At 42.9% G+C, this 18408-nt stretch overlaps 2 protein-coding genes across 3 annotated transcripts; one reads left to right on the forward strand and one right to left on the reverse strand.

Annotated features, from left to right (window-relative positions):
- Positions 1-463: 463 nt before the first annotated feature.
- Positions 464-6089, reverse strand: limd1b (LIM domains containing 1b). Its single transcript, XM_061759903.1, has 8 exons — positions 5955-6089; positions 2633-4325; positions 2322-2423; positions 1818-1885; positions 1365-1427; positions 1161-1291; positions 983-1034; positions 464-893 (listed from the first exon to the last, which is right to left on the reverse strand). Exons 2-8 carry the CDS (start codon positions 2673-2675, stop codon positions 810-812), a joined length of 543 nt encoding a protein of 180 aa, XP_061615887.1. The 5' UTR covers positions 2676-4325; positions 5955-6089; the 3' UTR covers positions 464-809.
- On the forward strand, positions 6023-18025 carry cdcp1b (CUB domain containing protein 1b). 2 transcript variants are annotated; one of them, XM_061759901.1, is made up of 13 exons: positions 6023-6283; positions 8124-8351; positions 9969-10310; positions 10754-10969; positions 11334-11684; positions 11808-12023; positions 12407-12763; positions 13076-13435; positions 13575-13772; positions 13864-14220; positions 15526-15882; positions 15968-16049; positions 17221-18025. In XM_061759901.1, the coding sequence occupies exons 1-13, from the start codon at positions 6223-6225 to the stop codon at positions 17711-17713; spliced, it is 3618 nt and encodes a 1205-aa protein (XP_061615885.1). In that variant the 5' UTR covers positions 6023-6222; the 3' UTR covers positions 17714-18025. The 2 variants fall into 2 exon arrangements, with proteins under 2 accessions (XP_061615885.1, XP_061615884.1); XM_061759900.1 differs by having other exon boundaries at positions 6024-6283; positions 13861-14220.
- The last annotated feature ends 383 nt before the right edge of the window (positions 18026-18408 follow it).

The raw sequence follows: 18408 nt of genomic DNA on the forward strand, positions 1-18408 counted from the left end.
TAAATCGGAAATTACAGATACATCCCAATTATTTATATCGTAGAGAAGTTCATTTATTTCTGTATTTCAATTCAAAAAGTGAAACTCATACAGTATTACTGTATACAGATTTATTAAACGCGTAACAAAATACTTTTCCGAAGGCCAATTCCTACCCAATTCTACAATTCAAATAATTTTATTTAATTATTTTTTACGTAATACTCTAATTTACTAAAATTGTGAATTTTGGGATTATGTTAACTGTATTTAATTTATGTATTCTTTTAAAAAATAATTTTGTCAAAAATGCATATAAAAGTAAATCATTAAATATTCCACTGTTACTGTGAGCAGTAAATCCATGTAAGAATTTTTATTTTTGAATTGAACTACTGAAATCACTGAAGTTATACATTTAAATTGAATCATCAAGGAATCAGACTGAAAAATGTAAATATTCTCAAAAAGATTTACTGCGGAAGTATAGCCAGTATAAGATAATTAAAAATGCCCATTGATAAGGTCACAATAATTCATGAATAATATCTTCTTTAATGTACTTTTTGAATGAAATAAAAATACATTCAATGTCACTTCTTTTTAAAACAAACAAACAAACAAACACAAATATTTATTGTGTTCATATTACTATCATTATGTGATGTTGTTTTGCATTAATGCTTCTCTACTAAAAAAGAAAAAAAAATAACACAGCACCACAGTTTAATGACTCATTGGAGGGGACTTATTGCAGGCAAAATAAACAAATAAATAAACAAACAATGCACAATGTTATATAATTGAGTTTGTACACAACAAGCTTGTCTTCAAACAAAGTCAACGTCACATCCGTAGCAATCTGCGTGGTAGTTTTTGTTAAATGAAACCACTCGAATAGACTCTGTGCAACCCTGAAAAACAGTGATGGAAATCTCTTACCGAATATTCATAATTAAAACAATTGACTCAGCTCAGAATGGTGACAATGATTGAGGCTTACCTCTGTTGGCAGTATGGGTTTATTGCAAGCAGCGCAGCAAGTAGCCTTAACCCTGAAACCACCAACAGCAGCCATATCATGTTCGACCAGTTCTGCAGCTGCTGGCTTTCAGTCATTTGTCGCGATAAATGGGCATGGCCCATTGTTCTGTGAGACAGTCAATAGCGAATATACTTACTTGTGGTAGTCGCTGACGCAGTAAACTTTAGTGTCAGTGCCCACAGTGAAGGGCACATTCTCCAGGCTCCGTCTGCACACAGCACAGTGGAAACAGGCAGAGTGGTACGACTTCCCGTGAGCCTGTAGGACCTGGTGGTGCACACAAACCTCAGATGAAGCCTATGTAGACACAACCATGCACACAAATATATCCATCACTCACCATATCCTCGATTAACTGGCCACAGCTGTAACACACTTCAGGGGATGGATGAACTCCTGAGTGCTGCGTATGATAAAAATACAACGGAATATCGATTCGCTGGGTTTCGCTCTGGGGCTGTTTTGCCGCATCCAGCGCAAGGTGTCTTGCATCGCTAACGAGTCGACCACCTTGGTCTCGGCCGCCCCAGGTCACTATCCTCCAACAGGATGATGATCCAAAAACAAATAGCATGTTCAAAAACAACAACAAAAACTTTTAAACATCTGTGAAAGGAGCTGAAACAGTCAGGAGAAGAAGGCTCAATGCTTGAATTTTCAGTTTTGACTCATTTTCAGTTGTTACTTTGGTCAGTTTATTATTTCTAAGTTACGTCAGTGAGCATTTTAGCCTTTTCTTTCTTTAACCGATGGTTACCAACAGTTTTGTTCATGTGTGTAAGTGTCTACCTACCAAAAAATCCTCCTCACAATAGATCATTCCGGTCACTGAATAGAACGGCTTGCCTTGAAGACGTTGACCTAATAGGAAAAAAATGCAATTTACTAATAAATGAACGGCAATGTGAGGAGGGTTACTTTTATTTCATTTCATTTCTTTTGACATAACATGACAATGCATGACTGTCACTTGTCTTGCATTGCTTTCATTTCTGCATCATGGCCAAAAGATTAGGTACGCTTGCATAATGTAATGACATTACATATTCATTTAAAAAATAATCTATAGTTATCAAATGAGTAGAGTGGTGTAGAACTGCATCAAACTGTTTTCTAAAATGGTGCTTAACTTATTTAGTTACATGAGAGTCATAATGTTACAACATGATATTAGAAACTCAGCTCGGTACTGTCAATAAAAATATAAGTGCACAGTGACTTTATGAGCACGTAAATAAACAAGAGGCGCAAATCAAATCATACAGATTCATCTTCTGTTCTTTTTGAGGCAACTCACTACAAACACAGCAGGTGAAACAAGTTTCATGGAATATTTGTCCCATGGCCCGGCAGGCTTTTCCTGCACCGTGCACCTCTTCACTGCATTTTGCACAATTGCCTGCAAACAACAACAACAACAACAACACACACACACACACACATATCTAAAATAACAATACAAGTCAAACTTTTTCAGTGATTCATTGAAAGAGTAGTTAAGGTCTGTCAACATCATCACACACAGGCTGGTCAAGGATGTGCAAGAGTAGATGAACACCAAACACTTATGAAGAGGAGAATATTCATCGCAGTGCAGTCCTATCTTACCGAAATAAAATTTGGAACGACCACTGGTGTCCATTTCCTCCATTTCTCCAAGTTGTCTTTCCTTCAAGAACCGTCTGTCTGACAGTCAGGGGTTTAATTTTGTCCACACAGCTGTAAGGGGAGCTGCCTTCTGAGATCATGCCTGGTGCAATTGGTACTAATGGTGTCACTGGCAGGAAGGGGTGGGGGTACACTGTATATCACATGGCACATATATAAAAAGGTCTACCACACCCTCGAATAACCGGAATGTGGCTGTGTTCAGAATTAACCAATCAAGTACAAACTCAATGGGAGTCAGTACACACCTGCCACCATTTAAAGTGCCTCAGATGAACCCCAAATACATTTCAGATGTTCTAGTAGGGTTTTCCTGACATTTTCTTTTTCCTTCTAGCATAGGCCTTAAGGTTGTTTTTTTTTTCATTCACACTGAGTGGTATTTTGAACTGTTCATAATTCCCTCCACCTTGTCGAAGGCCCCAGGCCCAGCTGAAGAAAAACGGCTCCAAAGAATGATCCTGCCATCTTTTGGTGATAAGAAGCAGTGTTTTGCTCGTGCCAAAAATACTTTTTGGAATTATCTCCAGAAAGTCCAGTCTTGCTTTCATCGGACCGCAATATTGACTTTTTATATGCACTGACAACACAGACAACACAAGCACTCACGTTCAAGCAGTCGCAAGACACTCGGGGGGTGGCTAATTGGGCGAAATAGAATATAAAGAGGATCAATAATTCATCATGCACAACAATGCAATTAGATAGTGGAAGATACAACTAAAGTAAGTATTCAGCTGTACGTATATTAAGTGAATACAAAATATACTGAAGAAAAACATGATGTAAGTACACAAGTACTTGATCACACTGAGAGCCATTTCATCAAGCAATCTGAAATGAGCCAAACAGAAACCGGGCTGCCTGCGCAGAAGTCAGGGGTGTGAACAACTTCACCATCAGTGACGGCGGACAGTCTACGCACCAGTAAACTGCATCTCACTCCTGCTGTAAAGTTTGGTGCGACTGCCCTCATGTGGAACGAACAAGCTCCAACATTAGACCCACCCATGTGCAGTAACTCAGAGTTTCACACTCCGATCTGTATTCTTCAACTCTGATTTTGACTCTCTGGAGCAATCTTAGTCGTCGTGCAAAAGAGTGGTCATCTACAATCTGAGTGTTTGGGAACGAAACATTTGCCATGAAACCCTAGTCCTAGAACCTGCAAACTCGCAAGCACATGTGTGCTTGTCCCACTTCCACAGTACCGTGGGAGGGGAGGGATTTGTGACAGCTGCTGATTCTTCACTGAGCTCCCTTGTTTGCAAGGGCAACACTTGTAGCCGCCGCAACGCCCACTCTGCATTCTGTCAGACTGGTTCAACGAAAAACTCTCAATGGTCTTTGCAATCGTGTACGTCTGTCAGTGTGGATGTTGCAAAGTGAACAATCAAGATCTTTTTTTTTTTTTTATGATCAGTAATTCTTTAACCAATTAAAGACACATTCCAGATTATGTCATAAGGAAACCTTATGACATAAGGATAATGTCAGAAAACAAAAACAGACAAGTGATGTGTTTCTATATACAGTGTATGTGTGTGTTGAGTGGTCTTGCCCTCAGGTATGCTTCTGTTCAGGAATGTCTCCGTCATGTGGCGTGTGGAGGCAGGAGGGAGCCTCTGCAACTCTGGGAGTGAAATTCATTGTTCAGGCTTACTAGCGAGCGTCCAGCGTGTTAGTCACATTTTGATCATTTCGGCTGTGAGCAAGTAAAATGCTCTTCATAGGCCATAGAAAAAAACTCATTTTAGTTGCTAAATAAGACTCCTCGACAAAAAGCACATTCACGTACTTTTAAGCGAGTGAACTCAAGTGCAGTTGAAATGGAATATCTAGTTTACATTGTAGTAAAGTTCTAAAGTCACAGTGGATAAGCTTCTCATCGGTTTTAGGGGATCGAGTTAAATATTAACATGCGAAAACAATCGAAAACAATTTAAAGTGATTTGACAGCGACTAGCTACTACTTACCGTAAAGAAACTGTTAGCCTCACGTTTTTTTTTTTTTTTTTTTTTTTAAACAAATACTGTTCTCACTTTATTTTCATTTTCAAAAGAATATGTCGTTTTTTTGGGGGGGGTTCTCTGAAAACAACACATCCCTACGCTTCATCCGGGACGAGTGGAACAGCCCGCAGTCACGCGGACAAAAATCCACTTACAAAATGGCAAAAACTGTGCAAAGCCACAGCAGCTAATTGCTCGCCTACGGGGGAAATGGAGACGCTTGTGTTGACGTGGTGCCCTTAAACTATGGGATGCTGATGGAACCAATGACAGAGCACTGTGGTGAGTTCACATGTCCACACTTTCTTTATATTTGACAATGGGCACCCATTGCAAAATTATTCATACTATTAAGAAAACACATTACTATATAGTTAACTTATGTATTTATTTTTGTTAACACAATCAACACAATCAATAAAACAACTATTAACAAAGGAGGTGAAGGGAAGTCATCGTGGAGATAAAAAGTCTACACACCCCTGTTCAAATGGCAGGTTTTTGTGATATAGAAATCAATGTGTTTTAGTAACTACGCAAATACTAATATTATTATGACAATTTGGAAATTGGGTACAGATTTTAGCAAAAATCACAGAAGTTGACGAGCATGATTTGCCTTCGCGGGCCACATAAAATGATATGGCGGGCCGCATCTGGCCCCCGGGGCCTTGAGTTTGACACCAATGCTTTAGAGCCATCTATTGGCTTACACATACAACAGCATAGTAACGAAGAAAATGAAGCTCACAGAATCTTCGACAGGACAAAAGGGGGGGAACAAACAAAAAAATAATAATACCACATTTACAACAGTGTTGTCTATGACTCAAAGGAAAAGATTACGTACTAAGTATTTATTCTTTAAAAGCGCAAGCGCTTCCTTTTTCTCTGGGATGAAATGCTCATATTGGTTTTATGAATTTAACTGAGGTTAAGCTGACAATAAAACAGACTGTTGAAAGTGTATAATTTATAGGATCGATAAATAGATTTATTATTGCCCCAAATGTAATATAACGCCCCCCCGTGGATTTCTGTGGGCTGAGCCCCACCATGGTCAGAAGCTAGCATCGCCCCTACTGCCAACTCTGCGTGTTTGTTTTGAAACGCCTCCATTGTCCTCACCCAACCATCTGCGGCATATTTGAGTGCTTATAAATAGGACGGTCGTCGTGCCACACGCGCCACAAAGAGCGGAAGAGCTTTTTTTTTTTTTTTTTACAAGAGTAGGACGGAAAGAGCTCACCTGTCAGGTTTGAACAGGTCAGCGTGGCCGCGGACACGCCCCTGCCGCTCAGGTAAGCAGGAAGTTCGTTGCTGCCTGTCAGCGCCAGAATGCGGGACCCATAGGACCCAAAATGCGACTTTGAAACACCACAACTGGGCTTTATTACGTCTTTTTTCTTTCTTTTTTGAGGGGGGTAGGTAAAAAAACCCCCAAAAAAGCTAATCATTTCAAAACATTATCCTGGCCGTGTTTTGGAAGTAAGGAGGACTGACACGCTCGAGTGAACATGCGGCTCGACACCTGCGCGCCGCTCGGACTTTTCTTGTTGCTTGTCCTCGACTCATCAGGTGAGCTTTATGCTGCGACGGATAAGTTGTTCAATGAAGTCCTTTTTCATTTTTTTATTTCAACGTATAATGCTCAAATGTAAAACTGGGCGGTGTCGTGTTCAAAGCGCGCAGCTGCAACTGAAAGCACCCGGTTTAGAAAACATAAAACGCACTGAGCCGACCGAGAAAAGAGATTTAGTTTGCCACATAGATCTTCCCCTTTAAAAGTTTTATGGCGCTCGAGTTGATCATCGAGTTCTCCATTAATAATTGACCTGCAATCTGCTACAGAGCCGTGACTGTCCTTTTTTTTTTTTTTTTTTTTTTTTTTTGGTGTGTGTGATGCAGAAGCAGAAGCTGACCCTTTTCATTTAGGCTTAAATTCGCACGTAAAGAAATGTGGGCCCCTCAGGGCCCACAGCCAATATATGCCTTGAAAATAGTGCACATTTGTTTGTGCAAAACTATTTTTGAACTACCTTGTCGGTAAGTCATGGCGGTAACGGAACAGAAAAGTAAGATTTAGACACAGGCCTGCATACATATGGATGACAAAAACAAAGCATGCCATTGCCGCACACAATGTGTTGACTTTGAACCTCTTCGGCCCGCTTCGCTCTTTGAAGATATCCATGTTCTTTGTTTTTGAGACAAAGGCCTTGCACCAAACGTCCGATTGAGACTGTACCACTATCCTTTGGAAAGCGAACAGATCAACAGACCCTCCCAAAAGCAATAGGGAAGGTTAATGGCTATTTATGATCGCACTGGAGAGGGAGATCTCGTCAAAGAGTCCGTTTTCCCTCATTGTGCAACAGCTCCAGTGTTCCTTCTTTGTCGTCCGTCAGCTCATCAAGGAGTAAAATGGAAGTAAAGAGGTTGTGGTGGAATTTGCAATCTTGAGGCACCTCACTTTCCTCTCAGCAAGAACCGAGAACAACACTCGGCCGTTGAACGAACCCAGTCTCTGCGTTGGCCCCTTTATGACTGCATATGACTCACGTATCCGCTGGATGATGCAATTCATACAACCAAAACAGATTGGTGTACCTTTTGGGAATTTGTCATTTGGGAGGTTTCAGGCAGCCGCCGTCCTCCTCAATGCGCCACCAGGAAGTGAACAGGTCCGGTCATGTGACAATTTCTTCTAAACATGTCACTAAACACTACACATGTCAAAATTGACTGAAAATACTGTGAAAGATTGCTCAGTGGCAATTTTTAGTGCCCTTAAAAGTAGAGTTCTTGTTTTGGATCGCTGTTGAGATGATAACATAACCCATTTCAATCGCTGCACTATAACATCAATGTGGGTACTTGTGTGTTTTTCACTGTTGAAATGCTATATTCCTGTTTGCTGCATCACTGAATGTCATACAAACGGATGCGTTCAAGTGGCTTCGCTAAATCTATACTTGAATATCAACATTTAGTGTTAGTGTTCAATGTGCAAGCTTATCCAGTACCTGTTCAAGTCACCTTTTTATTTTATATTGAATTATAGGCGAGTATTTGGGTCTTTCAAAACTGAAAGGAGGACTCAATGAATTTGGCTTTGTTTTGTCACCCCAGAAGCAGCTCATCAGCAACTTATTAAATACCCTTTGCACAATCAGATGAGATCCAAATTCAGCTTTGCCGTTGTTTTGTCAGCCACAAATGATAAATTGGAAATGCAGAGTATGTGACGCAGCTCTAGTCTTGTATATCATTGATATTGATTTAGCGGCCCTTTACAAATAAATGTAATGTCAGTGTCTCGATGTGCCAAACCACACTGACAATCTCTTCTGTTCTATTGTCATTTCTGAATTTCCTTTCCTTGCATCATCTGACCTCTTCCGGTCCGTTTCCTCAGAATGCTTGCGGCTGACGGTCCGGCCCGACAAGGGCTCATCGGTGACGGTGTCAAGTGAGCTGCCCTCGAACGGGTGTACGGTGTGTACAGTCGTCGGGGGGGGCAATGACACGCAAACGGTTTGCCACGCCATTCTTGCTCTGAAGCCTGAGGAGGAGGTCAAGCTGCTCTTCAACTGCTCCCGCCCCGTAGAACAGTCTTATGCAGTCGCTATCAGACAGCTCATCGGTGAGTTAACAGACAAGCCTTCTAATTATCACCTTGCTATGCAAAGTTTTGTTTGTCTTGGTTATGCAAATTCAAATATTACGAATGTACACACAGCACCCCATATTGACAGAAAAAAACGGAATTGTTGACATTTTTGAAGCTTTATTAAAAACGAAAAACTGAAATATCACACAGCCATAAGTATTCAGAGCCTTTACTGTGACACTCATATATTGAACTCTGTGCTGGCCATTTCTTCTGATCGTCCTTGAGATGGTTCTACACCTTCATTGGAGTTCAGCTGTGTTTGATTACACTGATTGGACTTGATTAGGAAAGCCACACACCTGTCTATAGAAGACCTTACAGCTCACAGTGCATGTCAGAGCAAATGAGAATCATGAGGTCAAAGGAACTGCCCGAAGAGCTCAGAGACAGAATTGTGGCAAGGCACAGATCTGGCCAAGGGTACAAAAAAAAATTCTGCTGTACTTAAGGTTCCTAAGAGCACAGTGGCCTCCATAATCCTGAAATGGAAGATGTTTGGGACGATCAGAACCCTTCCTAGAGCTGGCCGTCCGGCCAAACTGAGCAATCGGGGGAGAAGAGCCTTGGTGAGAGAAGTAAGGAAGAACCCAAAGATCACTGTGGCTGTGCTCCAGAGATGCAGTCGGGAAATGGGAGAAAGTTCTAGAAAGTCAACCATCACTGCAGCCCTCCACCAGTCGGGGCTTTATGGCAGAGTGGCCCGACGGAAGTCTCTCGTCAGTGCAAGACACATGAAAGCCCGCATGGAGTTTGCTTAAAAAAAAAAAAAAACACTGGAAGGACTCCAAGATGGTAATGAGACCAAGATAAACGTTTCTGGCCTGAATTCTAAGCGGTATGTGTGGAAAAAACCAGGCACTGCTCATCACCTGTCCAATACAGTCCCAACAGTGAAGCATGGTGGTGGCAGCATCATGCTGTGTTTTTTTTTTTTTTTTTTCAGCTGCAGGGACAGGATGACTGGTTGCAATCGAAGAAAAGATGAATGCGTCCAAGTACAGGGATATCCTGGACGAAAACCTTCTCTGGAGTGCTCAGGACCTCAGACTGGGCGGAAGGTTCACCTTCAGAAAAGACAATGACCCTAAGCGTACAGCTAAAACAACAAAGGAGTGGCTTTAGAACAACTCCGTGACTGTTCTTGAATGGCCAGGCCAGAGCCCTGAGTTAAACCCAATTGAGCATCTCTGGAAAGACCTGAAAATGGCTGCCCACCAACATTCACTATCCAACCTGACAGAACTGGAGAGGATCTGCAAGGAGGAATGGCAGATGATCCCCAAATCCAGGTGTGAAAAAGGAGTCAGAGCCCAAGAGAGAGAAAATGCAGCCAGACTGCTTAAATGTTCTTTATTTTATATACATATTGTCATTTTACTTCATTTTAATCAACATTTGTTTTTAATACCTTACCGTATTTATCATTAAAAAAAACTATTAAAAAAGAAACAATCGCACAATCACAATGTCCTGAAGAAGAAAAAAAACTGCAACTGCTGAGTCGCGAAAGAGAAGGGTCCACTGTATTTTTTCCCCTGGTTAAAGAATAAAACAATGTGTGCATGTTCTCTTGTGTCTGTAATGCAGAATGCACAAAGGACACTTGCAGCCCTTCAACAGTCGAAACTCAGCCCTCGCTCCTCAACGAGTTCCCCAGAACTTTCATCTGGACGATCGAGGCGCCTGAAAAGACAGTTGTGGGTTTGGACGTGCTCGGAGAGGGACTCCGGGAAACGTCACAGCCGTGCAATAATGGATATCAGTATTCAGTGGCCGCGTTTGAAGGGAACAGCAACGCAGAGACTCGCTACTGCAAAGCGGGTTCTGTTACGCATTTAGACCTGCTCGATCAAGCTGTCGTGTCTCTACAAGTTAAACCGAAGACGCAGGTGGAGTCTGTGGTGTTCCAGGCCTCTGCTGGACCACTAAGTAAGCGCATTCAATGTTGATCGCACGATTCGTACAGAATACATTTTCACTGAACAACTACTTTTTATGTAATGAGTTGCTAGTAATTACAATGTAGCATTCATTTATGAGCTGTCTTAAGAGAAGTACTATTACACTCGCTTTAGGTACATTCAAAGAGATCCAAACCAAGCGCTGGATCCGAGGATGCTTCTGCCTTAACAAACTACAACCATAATATCAAACATTTTTTAATTACCTCTCTGAAATTGTCAGTCAAGGCTGAACACTTTCATCTTAAAGGGAGATGTATTTATTTTTGTTCCATTTACAGCTCTTGTATTGAATGATTAGATTTAGGAGGCTTGATTAATTTGCTGGCGTGAAATGTGAATAGGTATGTGCCTACAATGATAAGTTTAAAAACAAACAAAAGAAGTCTGTGGAACCACTGTCTTGTTCAGAAGGCAGAACGGTGGTTGTGACCATCGACTCCAGCACGACTGTGACGATCATCAGGTTCTCGCAGGAACCGGAATGCGAGCTGTGCTCCGGTGTCGACTCGGCCCGCACCTGCAGCCGGACTGGAACCAACCTGACCGACGTGCAAAGTCTCTCGCTGGAGTTCAGCTGCCTCAAACCTCAAGAGGCGTTCAGTGTGGAGGTGAAGAAGACAATAGGTGAGCCCTTTGGATGTGTTGCAGTTGTGGCTGTGGAGTTGGGAAAGGGGGGGGGGGGGGGAGGGGGGCACACCAATAAGGGAAAAAAGTTAAAACCATTGGCATTTGAAGTTATAAGCCTTACATAAAACATTTCAATAAATAAAAGCAATACAGCAAAGCTACCTGTTTTCGAATGTAGGACCCTCCTGTGTGGAGTTTGCATGCTGTCATGATCTCCATGTGCCCTCGTGGGTTTTCTGCGGGTCCCAAAACAAGCACGTTAGGTCAACTGAAGACTTTAAATTGCCCGTGGCTGTGAATGTGGATCGGTGTTTGTCTACATGTGAATCTGTGTGACGTCGATATTATACTCCCTTCTCAGAATGTACCAAGAGCTCGTGCGCACCTACTGCAGGAGAACTGGATCCAAACCTCTGGAAGGACTTTAAAAGAAGCCTAAACTGGGATATAAGTGTCCCAGAGAGAACCATCTTGACCTTGGACCTGCCTAGTGACACACTCGAGCAGATATCCGCACCAGATCAATGTCAAGCGGGCCCGCAGTACTCCGTGAGCACAACGAGAAGCAATGGCCAGATCAAGACCAACAGGTACTGCAGAGGTGGACCGCTGTCCCGTCTGGATCTCCTTGGGAGGACTGCCGTGACCATAGAGGTGCCCCAAGGAGAAGAACTGGACCGGACGATTTTCACAGCAAAAGCAGTACCCAGAGGCAAATATCCTATACACTTACACTTTTTTTACATGGTTATTTATGAACAGTATCATCATTCTTTGTTTTGTTTTTTTGTGTGAGAAATCATCTCCTTATGTTTTATGCTTCCTCTATCATCAGTTGGCAGAATGCTGTCTGTGACCCCTGACCCGGAAACCCTCATTATCATCAGCAGAGACACCGTCGAACCCGACTGCAGCGTGTGTGTGGACAATGTTCCCAGACAGACATGTGATCCCAGAAGTCTAATCCTGGGAGAATCTCGTAACACCTCTGTGGAGTTCACGTGTCCTCACCCCGAGGAGGTCTTCAGTGTGGAGATCAACAGAGAAATCGGTACGCAAATGTAAACCACCGCGTATTTCTGTTTATTAACCCAGCGGCGGTTCTTGCGCGGTGCCGGCCACCACTGTGCTTGGTCACTCCTGTGGCCCCATCCAAGTTTAGATCGAGCCATCCACAAGTTGGTTTGGGACTGCTCTTGTTCGGAAAAATGTTCTTCCTCACGGAAGATGTTAAATCCGTCCGGCCATCCATGTTTTTATCCACATGCCAGCTAATTATAATGTAAGTGCACGGTGAATTTCTGAACACCCTGTTCAGAATATTTCAACGCTGCGGTGAGCACTTAACTAGCACAATAACTAGGAAATAAATTGCATCACTTGAAATCTCTATTGTCACAACTCGGCAACATTTGTGTTTTCATGTAACACCAGACTGCACCGAGACTTCCTGCTCTGGCAATATTGTCCAGGCTGAGTCCTCACTGTTTCCTGACTTCAACCGGACCTTCACCTGGGATCTGAAAGTCAGCTCCACTCGGGCCTTCCAGCTGGACTTCCCTGAGCCAGGAATGCAGCAGATTGCCAATGAAGACGCGTGTCCAGATGAGCACACATACGTTCTGGTTACTTACCTGCGAACGGGCCCTGCCAACATTGGAACCTTCTGCAAGGGAGGTTCTGTGTCGAGCATCCAGGTGCGCTACAAGGGCCGCGTCTCTCTCCAGGTGCCGGGGGAGACGAAGATGGATCCGGTTGACTTCAAACTCAGTGTTGGGCCTGTGACCAGCAGTAAGTGGATAGGCTTACAGTACATGCACTAAATACTGTCGATGTACTGTTCATGTAAAACAGCCACAAACATTGAGAAAGACCGAACGGAGGTCTTCTATGCTAGCATACGGTTGAAACACTTAACGTTTTATGTGACTTTAGAGGCAGATTTGGAATATTTGGGTCAATTTGTGAATTTCACAACATCAGGGACATTTAGCTTTGGAGGTTCCACTGTACTTTGAGCGCCTCTTTGTATTACAATGACGATGACCGTGTCCTGCGTCCACTCTTGCTGAGCCAGAATGTTTTGCACTCTCTCTTTTTCAGTGGTGGCAATTGTGAAAGTCAACCTACCACCAGGCGTCTCTGACACCACCTTCATCTCTGCCAACTATCCCGACGATTTCCCTGACAACCAGCAGATGCAGTGGGATTTCGCTGTGCCCGGCATGCACAACTACACCGTCCATTTCCACGATCACACGGCTCCGGAGTGCCTCGGCAAGGACGTGGAAGTGGAGTACAGGAACTGGGACAAGAGGGTGACCAAAGCGGGTCTGACCGACAAGCAGCCGGAACGTCGGCAGGGCAACTTTGAAATGGTGCTGAAGAATTGTGAAACCAACAGGACGTTGCAAGGACTCTCCTTGAAATACAGCGTGTCTGTTATGAGAAGTGGTCATCCAGGTACAATAGTATATTTAATAGTAGTAGCTTTTGCATAATCTTGATATATTTAAAAAAAAAAAAAATGTATACATAACCTCCTTGGTGAATGATGTGCAGTATATATTCTATTTCTATATTTGATGTTCTCCCCTTTCAGTTTTGTGCACAGTGGACCTTAGCAAACACCCCAAAGTGTCTCTGCAGTTTGAGAAAGTGGGTTCTGATCCCTATTGTGAGATGAGCATTAACTCAGAAGTTTTAAAGAAGATAAACGTCGCGGCAGGCGGTAAGGCCGAGCTCTCCTTCCTCGACTGCCCCAATGAAGACGTACGATTGACAGCCAGTAAACTTATTGGTAAATGTGTATTGCTTTTTTCCTTGGGAATATATGATATATGATGTCAGTCTTTCTAAGTCATCCATCTAATAATATTCACCAATAGCAGGTTGCCAGAATGTAGCTTCCTGCTCTGAGACCCTCCTCACCGTGCCCACATTGGATTCCTGTCTCCGGATGCCCCTCCACAGCTTTACCTGGCACCTCAACATCCCCCAGGACAGCACCATTGATCTGGTGTCCCCATCAGGGGGCCTTCAACAATCAGTGCCAGGCCAGGAGTGCACCGCTGCCGTCTCCCTGCATGTGGAGGAGAGCGAAGGCTTCTCTTTGGGAGATTTCTGCGCCAACGGGATCATCCAGAAAGTTCAGGTGCACGCCAACATCTCCGTCACGGCGATGACCCGAGACTTCAGCAAGACGAAAGGGCCTTTCCTCAATGTAACGTTCAGTGAGGAGATCCCAGGTAATCTTGCCTCATAATATCCCTTTTTAAAGTGATGAATGGACTTTGGTTGCGGCAGATTTGAGCACATTTCAAATGTGCTCACTGGAATTCTGGTCCTCAAGATCGAAATGACCGAGCCTTGCTGAGAATTGGATGGCAGCAGAGCACCAAGTCCCAACAAGAGCAAACATTGGTGTCAATGCACGTAATTCTCAGTCCGGGGTGTCAAAACACATTTTGTCACCTGGACTTTGAAATAGACTGCTGGTCATCGCGACGTGTTCGTACCATTTCAATTGATGACCGTGTGATATAATTAGTGATTTTAAAAGCGTATTAAATTAGCGATTGAACATAATTTTGGGGCGCTACATGAACTGTTGTGTTCCTGTGAGATGGCCGTTGTTCATATGAAAGTTCAATGATATATGACAGCAATAATACCAAATTCAAGCAAGCTGTCTTTTTATTTTTCATTTCCTAAATGTCATTTTGGAGGTGTGGAGGGATTCCACCCGACAACGACGATATAAAGACTATGACTAAATACTGCCACTTTATAGTATCTACCCACATATGCAACAAATTTGGACGTGGGAGGGGGCCTGGTGAAAAATGAGCTTTTCAAGAACAATTAGTTATTTACCAGTTGCTCCAAAATGGATTGATATGATTGGAAATGACTGCAGCTTTCATTTTCTTGAGCAAAAAGTACATGAAACCAACTTGTTAAGAGAAATATGTACTATTAAGACTCCATACCTATTTTAACAGACGATAGGTGTGTGGAGTGACACGTCTTCACGTGTCCCTTACCAAATTAAGTCCTGTGCAGGAACCCTAATAATCGGCTATCATATTACTTAATTGACCCTACATTTGATTATTATTTTTGATGCAAACTTTCGCAGGCCACATAAAATGACGTGGAGGGCTGGATCTGGCTCGGATGCCTTGCCTTTCACACCTGTGCTCTAAATGCCGTTGCTGTAAAACTGCAAAACGTCTTTCACTTTTTATTATTGTGTGTGTGGTGTAAAAGATCAATTCATACTGCTTGCCCCATTTTTTCCCCCCACCTTGCTCTTTTGTACAACCAATTCTGCAGATTGGATATTCTGCTAAAATCCCCAGTGTTGAGGTGGACAAGAAAAATGTTTGTTGTTTCCCCCCCCCCCCACTGTAGGCCATTAGGTGGATGTATAGTGTGATTTTCATAATCGGGGTCTAAGGGAGCACATTCACAGTTCTTCCACACGAGAGCACTGTTGAACTTGCACACAAAATGGCGTGCTGAGTTCTTTTGCTTGTGCTATTTTCCAGAGACCATCATTTACAAAGTCAGCCCCCATAAATCTTCTCCTACCCTGCTGGCCACCCCCAACTGGCCCAATGGAATGAGGCCTTCGTCCACCGTGTCCTGGATTGTCTCTTTGCCGAGCCAGTACCAGGCACGGGTCCAGGTCGTCAAAGTCAGCCAGCCCAAATGCAAAGACAGGCACACGGCCATCAAGGTCAAGTTGCTGGACTCCGAGAAGGAGCTCCTGAGCCGCCGCGAGGACGAGAAGACTGACGACAAGCTACTGGTGCCTCAGAGCTTCTATCTCAACATGTCCAACTGTATACCAGAGGAGGGAAACTTCGGAGCAGTCACCCAAATCGTTTTAGAGCCGAAGACCAGTAAGAAAATGTTCCTTTTGGGCCCAACGTGACTGCAAAAATACATTCAAAAGACTAATGATTACATTACCTTTTGTCTTCACAGATCTGTTAGCCATTCTTCTCGGGATAGTGGGAGCCCTTCTTCTTCTCCTCATCATTTTGGCTGTCGTCTGCTTCTTTATAAAGTGAGTACATTTGCAGCAACACCCTAAATGATACTGGGATTTTCAAGTTTATTTTTATGAATGTTTAAGCAAGTTTATAATAGTTTGGGATTTTTCATTCGTTTTAGGATTATTATTATTATTTTTTTTTTTTTCCAATTGGTTTTGACTGTTTTTCCAAATTCATTTAGTTTTAATTAGATTTTAGAGCAGGTTTGCACGTTTTTAGTTTTAGATTTTAGTAATATGGGGACAAGATTTAAAACTGGCCACAAACAATATTGTGTGATTAAAACACAACAAATGACAATTTATTTTTAAAAATATTTGTACTGTATTTGATTAGGACAGATGATCAACAGTTCACAAATCAGCCAGCTGAAATAGATTTCAAATCAACCCGAAAAGTTAGTATGACATGAATTGAGAGAGACGAAACAATGAGCATTAGTTTTGTGAACACACAATGCAGTTTCAGTTAGTTTACAAGATGTTTTTTCAATTCAAATTTTTGCTACTTGGTTTGTTTTCATACCTTACTTACATTAAAACGGACTCTGGCATTGTGATTTGTGTCAAACAGCCGGTTGGTAGGGCACAAGGGATTTTAATGAAGGTACAGAAAGAACGCTTATTGCGATTTGCTGGGCCCCTCCTCTTGCCCAGGATCAAAGGTGAAGAACAAGATCCTGCTTTGCGAGACTTTCGTGACAAGGAACGCAACTTGTCAAGTCATCAGTCCCTTTGTCTGGAAAACCCTAACCCATTCCCAATATTCGCCCCATCTGACACCACGAGATTGTTACCTTTTTGGACCTTTGAAAGAAAGAGTTAAGGGTCAGCACTTCTGATCACAAGTTAAGCAAGCTGTTAAAATGTTATTTTAATGGCTGAAAGTATATGAAGCGCCGCCTGCTGAATTTTACGAGGCTGGCATACATGCCCTTGTTCATTGATGCACAGAGAAAAAAGATTGTGATGAAATGCCCACGATTTGGGCTTCATTTCTATGTAAATATTGCCTTTCTATTGTAATAAATAAAGCTAGAGGGAAATTGGGCTCGCTACCTTTTGACTGCCCCCTCGTAAGTTGAGGGACCACGGTATTTTAAAATGATTATTTTACTATTTAAATTGATCATTTTTTGATGCACCTATTCAAGGACCGTGTTTGTGCTCATTTTTGAAACAGGAAAAAGAAAAAAGAGCGACTGGACAAGGAGGCGTCCATCTACATCGGCAGAGGGAATATTTTCCGTCCCGGCGAAAGACAATTCAGCAAAGCGCGGTCCGACAACGAGTCCCACGTGTACGCCTCCATAGACGAGACCATGGTGTACGGTCACCTCCTGGGGGACTCCAGCTACGCGGACAGCATGCAAGACCATTTCAAGGGAATGCAGTTGGACTCCTACCAAACGTTTACAGGGCCCTCCGAGCTGCCCGTCCTCAACGAACCGGAGCCGGAACCCGAGGTGGAGCACTTCAATACGTTCCTGGACCCGTCCCACTCGTTCATCCCGCCTCGTCCGCGCACGCCCATCGACCGGCAGGACAGCCTGGGCTTCCAGGACCGCCGAATGGTGGACAATGAACTCTACACGTTCAAAAACACAGGGGAGATGAACACCATCCGACTCTCTGGTGCCGACATGGAACCGGAACTACCGACATCGGAGTTGTAGGACTAGAGCTGTGTGATGATGATGATGATAATAATTACTGTTACTTCTCAGAGATGGGAATTTCTGTGCCTCAGTCTCACTCAGGGAATCTGAGTTGAAACATTTCTTAAACTTGAGCTTTATCATAATTTTCAAAAGCTTCCGGAAGAGGAGCTTTGAATTTATTTTTTAACTGTTTTTATTCCACCTCTGCCAAGGTGGTTTGGATTTTGGAGCAGGGATTTTTTTTTTTTTTAATGTTCGTCTGTTTTTATTTACCTGTAATTTCAGGTTTTTTTTTTTTTTTAATAGAATAAACTTTGGGAAAAACTGCACTGCCTTCACTTGACTGAAGCAACACTGAGGTTTTGAATTGTGGAGGAGGAATATTATTTCCACCGCAGGAATCTGGTCCATGACAAACATGGAAGGGAAAAGGGAAAGAAGCACTGTAAGCTTCAGTGGCTTACAGTAGTTTATTACCACCAATTCCTATAATTATGGAATCTTAAAACGTCTTTTAGGGAAGAACAGTGGATTTGCTCTTTACGTCTGCCCCAAATTTGAAGTTCGGGGTTTGAATCCCAGCTCCAGCCTTCCTGTAAGTTTTCTCTGGCTTCCTCTACATCCCAAAAACGTGTGTGTACTGCCACTCAGCTAGAGCTCACCCGCTTCTCTAATGAGGTCAAGCAGTATAGAAAATAAATGGAGGGTAA

The sequence above is a fragment of the Phyllopteryx taeniolatus genome, chromosome 21 (assembly GCF_024500385.1).
Source record: "Phyllopteryx taeniolatus isolate TA_2022b chromosome 21, UOR_Ptae_1.2, whole genome shotgun sequence".
Lineage (NCBI taxonomy): Eukaryota > Metazoa > Chordata > Actinopteri > Syngnathiformes > Syngnathidae > Phyllopteryx > Phyllopteryx taeniolatus.

Excerpts from the sequence above, each read along its gene's own strand:
- limd1b (XM_061759903.1), bottom strand. The coding sequence starts at position 2,675 with ATGGAGGAAATGGACACCAGTGGTCGTTCCAAATTTTATTTCG. Across the intron at positions 2,424-2,632 it reads TCGTTCCAAATTTTATTTCG|GCAATTGTGCAAAATGCAGT; the intron begins GTAAGATAGGAC and ends TGTTGTTTGCAG. Across the intron at positions 1,292-1,364 it reads GCCAGTTAATCGAGGATATG|GTCCTACAGGCTCACGGGAA; the intron begins GTGAGTGATGGA and ends GTGCACCACCAG.
- cdcp1b (XM_061759900.1), top strand. The coding sequence starts at position 6,223 with ATGCGGCTCGACACCTGCGCGCCGCTCGGACTTTTCTTGTTGCTTGTC. Across the intron at positions 12,024-12,406 it reads GGAGATCAACAGAGAAATCG|ACTGCACCGAGACTTCCTGC; the intron begins GTACGCAAATGT and ends ATGTAACACCAG. Across the intron at positions 13,773-13,860 it reads GACAGCCAGTAAACTTATTG|CAGGTTGCCAGAATGTAGCT; the intron begins GTAAATGTGTAT and ends ATTCACCAATAG.